General features: G+C 41.1%; 1 protein-coding gene across 1 annotated transcript; it reads left to right on the plus strand.

The window, feature by feature from the left end:
* Positions 1–1,483: 1,483 nt before the first annotated feature.
* Positions 1,484–3,367, plus strand: phax (phosphorylated adaptor for RNA export). Its single transcript, XM_023952503.1, has 2 exons — positions 1,484–3,125; positions 3,159–3,367. The coding sequence occupies exon 1, from the start codon at positions 1,866–1,868 to the stop codon at positions 3,057–3,059; it is 1,194 nt and encodes a 397-aa protein (XP_023808271.1). The 5' UTR covers positions 1,484–1,865; the 3' UTR covers positions 3,060–3,125; positions 3,159–3,367.
* Positions 3,368–4,024: the final 657 nt, after the last annotated feature.

Consider the following 4,024-nt stretch of genomic DNA (forward strand, 5'->3'; position numbering starts at 1 on the left):
ACGTCATAATGTCAAATAAAATTAAAAAAATACGAGGCTACTAAAACACAAACCGCTGTTACATTATTTTGTAGTTACTTTTAACCTGATTGGTAAATTTGATAATATTGAAGACTGTGGCAGAGGAGACAGAAACAAGAGAATGTAAGAAAGAGGCGATGAGACATACTGGAGGAATTGAATTATTTAGACAGTGAACAAAATGTTTCTTCATTATCTGGACAAAAACAAGTACTAAATAATTGGTTAACTATCCCTCTGTAATAATGCTTTTCTTCACTTAACGAGACATTTAGTGAATATACCACTGTCCTCTACTGTGATAGAGTGAAGAAAGGCAGGATCTGCAGCTGTTACCATGACAACATGTCACACCAAGTATTAGACAGTCCCCTTCTTGTGAAAAACAATTTAAACATAACAAATAACACGATAAAGTACTAACAATTAATAACTGATTTAATATTTCTTTCGTAAGTGACCATGGTATAAGCAGGATAATGGTCGAGGTGTATTATCAGAAATTAAGAACGTCTTATGTAGGGGATAATGCCAAACAAAGTGTGCATTATCAAAAATGAATGGACGAGGAGGAGGACGGTTGCTTCCATAAGGTTCATTAAACAGTTTCCTTCTTTGATTTATTTGTTGATTTATTGTGCTGTACGTTAAATATTGCACTGGAATGTTTGATTCAGCTGGGAATTCTCACCACCTCTCTACATGTTATTTATTGAAAGGTAAAAAATAAGCCAAAACAGACAGAGCTGGAGATAGCAGAAATGAAGATGCTCTCTTTAGGAATGACAAGAACAGAAAAGCAGATTGTGACAGTTTGGACACGTTGAGAGGAAGAACAGTGATTATTGTTGTGGCAACCCTGATACAGGAAAGGGTCTAAAGCAGGGGTGTCAAACTCATTATCACCGAGGGCCACATCCGCATAGTGGTTGTTCTTGAAGGGCCAGATTTAACTTATAAATGTAACTAAATGGATTGAAGAATAAATGTAACTACTCCTTTATGTTAAATAACTCATTATTTATTTATTCTAACTTTTTAAAGTGACAATTACAGTTGCATAGAAAACATGTGTTTGCTTGTTACTCTGACATAAATTCTTTTAAATTTGATTCTGTTAGGTTAGGTTATATGGACAGTGTTTAAGTTCTGATGTCAATCCAATATTTCAAGTCCGATTCAACCTAGATATGAACTTTTATGCTCTCGGGGGCCACATAAAATGACATGGAGGGCCACATTTGGCCCACAGGCCTTGAGTTTGACACGTGTGGTCTAAAACCAAAGAAGAATTACAAAAGTGAAACAAGTTTGAAAGAAGTTAATGGAAAACACCTCAACAGCCTGTAGAACTCGTGATTTAGAACATTGTATTTGCCACAAAATCATGCTATTTTTAGTTCAAGACCGAAATTTTGCAACGATGACAATAATTAATGATGGAGCTCGCTTTATTTGTTTGTTTATTTATCTATTATGCCGGCAAACAAACACATTGAAATACACCATCCAAAGCAGCAGGGGCAGTAAGGCCCAAGAGCAAACACTTAGCAGCTTTCTCATGAGGTTTATTTTGAAAGTCTAGCATTTGTAAAGCGGAAGTAGTTGCAAAGTACCGCTAATTTCCCTCTCGAACTTGTCAATTGCATGACTAAAACCCTTTGGGAAACGAGCATTCCAACCGTGTGAAGGGTTACTGAATGAGACAAATCTTAAAGCTATCGTCTAGAACGTCATCGTGATTGTTTTCTCAGTGGCTTCGTTTTGTTTGAAGTATAAAAACACCCTTATCGATTGGAGTCTGAAGCCGCGGGCTGTGCTGGAAGTGGAACTTCAGCAAAACAATGGCAGATCTCATGGACAGCGAGCTGGAAGACGGAGAGCTCTCCGGGTCCGGTTCAGATGCAGAGATGGGGACGTCTTCAGCGGAACCGCCGCCGATCCCCGCAGCCTTCAGCGGGCGGGTTCTCCAGAGCAGAGCCGCCGCCTCACAGCCTCCCGCGACCGCCTACCGCAGCTCCAGCAGGGACGTGGACTCGAGCGACACCGGCCAGGAATCCTCCGACGAAGAGGCGGCTGTTTGGCGCCGGAAGCGCCAGAAAGTGTCTGATGCTCCGCAGCCACCCCCGGTCCCCGCCACGGCCACCCCCGGCGGCGCGGGAAGCCGCAGAGTGAACAACATCTGGGGCTCGGTGGTTCAGGAGCAGTGCCAGGACGCCGTCACCGCGGAGCTCGGTGTCTTCGGCATGGAGGGCGTCAGCACGTCCAGCAGGAGCGTGGAAACCTACAACTTTGTTCTGGCGCGGAAAATGATGGAGAAAGATCGGGAGGTGGAGAAGCTGATAACGCAGGAGGGGAAAGTGAACACGTTGGACGCCGAACTGGAGGCCTACATGAACGGTCAGGGATCAAACGAGGGCGCAGGCGGGGATGCAAAGAGGAAAAGGCCAATTAAAGAGAGGCTGGGTCCAATAGCTGAGATGGACATAAAGGGTCGTTATGAGATCTCGGAGGATGACCCCGATGACAGCGTGGTGGATGAGATTGCCTACAGACTGCAGGAGCCCAAAAAGGATCTGATTGAGCGCGTTGTTAAAGTTGTAGGGAAGAAGAAGGCAATTGAGCTGCTGGGGGAAACCGCCACGCTGGAGGAAAGCGGCGGGGTGTACACCATGGATGGCAGCAGGCGCCGGACACCGGGAGGAGTTTATCTAAACTTACTCAAGAACACGCCCAGCATCTCCAAGTCCCAGATCCGAAAGATTTTCTTTGAAGAACAGCAGAAGGACCACAAGAGCAAGAAAGCAGCCCAGAAGAGGAGGCGGCATGTGCTGGCGAAGAGGATGAAACAGGCCATTGGCTCTCTAAACCTGCAGGAACATGATGATGTCTCCAGAGAAACCTTTGCCAGTGATACCAATGAGGCCTTGGAGTCTTTGGAAGAGGCTGTAGAAGAGGAGGAAGAGGGTCTGGAGGAGGCTTCAGTGGGAACTGAGATGCCGGTTGTTTACAACTCTGCAGACCTGGAGGTTTTCTGAGCATGGTCAGGACAAAGACGCTAATATACTCTTTAAAAAATCATTTTTGTTTCTGGAGGGAAAAACAAAAATGATTGTTTCATAAAGTAGCTATGACAAGCTGCTTGCTTGTCTGTTTCATAAAGTAGCTGTAGATTTTGATGACCCTTCATTCTGATCAAAACGTGTCTTTTGATTCTCAAATACAGTAAAGCTCTTCTTGTTTTTTCCCATTATTGCTGATGTTGAGCTTAACGTAAGGCATTTTGTTGTTTATGGCAAATCAATAAAAAACCTGCTGGAACATTTATTAAACAGGAAAAAAAAATGCTGCGTTGGTCGTCATTTACAGTTCCATTAGAGTCCTTAAAGACCCACTCCAGTGGAAATAGTGTTTTTGTGTTTTTAACATCTTGTAGAATTTTTCTAATGATAAAAAAATAAAGAAAACTAAGATTTTTTAATTAAAATCATTAATTAATTAATAATTTAAATAAATGATTAGTAAATAAATAATAAATATTTATTATTAAATAACACATATTTATTCATAAATAATTTAAACAATAAATGACCATAAATATTTATTAATAAATAAATAATTTAATAATAAATTAAAAAAAATTGTACATGCTTTTTAAAGTTGATCACGTTTGCAGTTGATCACATGTTTTTTGCACTTTCGCAGCTTAATATTAATATGTATTTTCTTATGTAACCCTTGTGCTATCCTAGGCACTTTACGTTGGGAGTTGGGTCATCTAGACCCACTAGACAGTGCGCTGAACCTTTTTTCTTTAATGATTTGTGATCTTCATTGGTGTCCATGGATTACATGTAATCTTTCCACCTTTATCCACCTTTGTTATGGTAGGGAGAACAAGTCAATGTAAGGGTGGGGTCATCTAAGATAGCACAAGGGTTAATACGAATGTCATTTTTAATAATTATTTTAATATTTTTGATAATTTTAGTCCCATAGTTCT

The sequence above is a fragment of the Oryzias latipes genome, chromosome 23 (assembly GCF_002234675.1).
Source record: "Oryzias latipes chromosome 23, ASM223467v1".
Lineage (NCBI taxonomy): Eukaryota > Metazoa > Chordata > Actinopteri > Beloniformes > Adrianichthyidae > Oryzias > Oryzias latipes.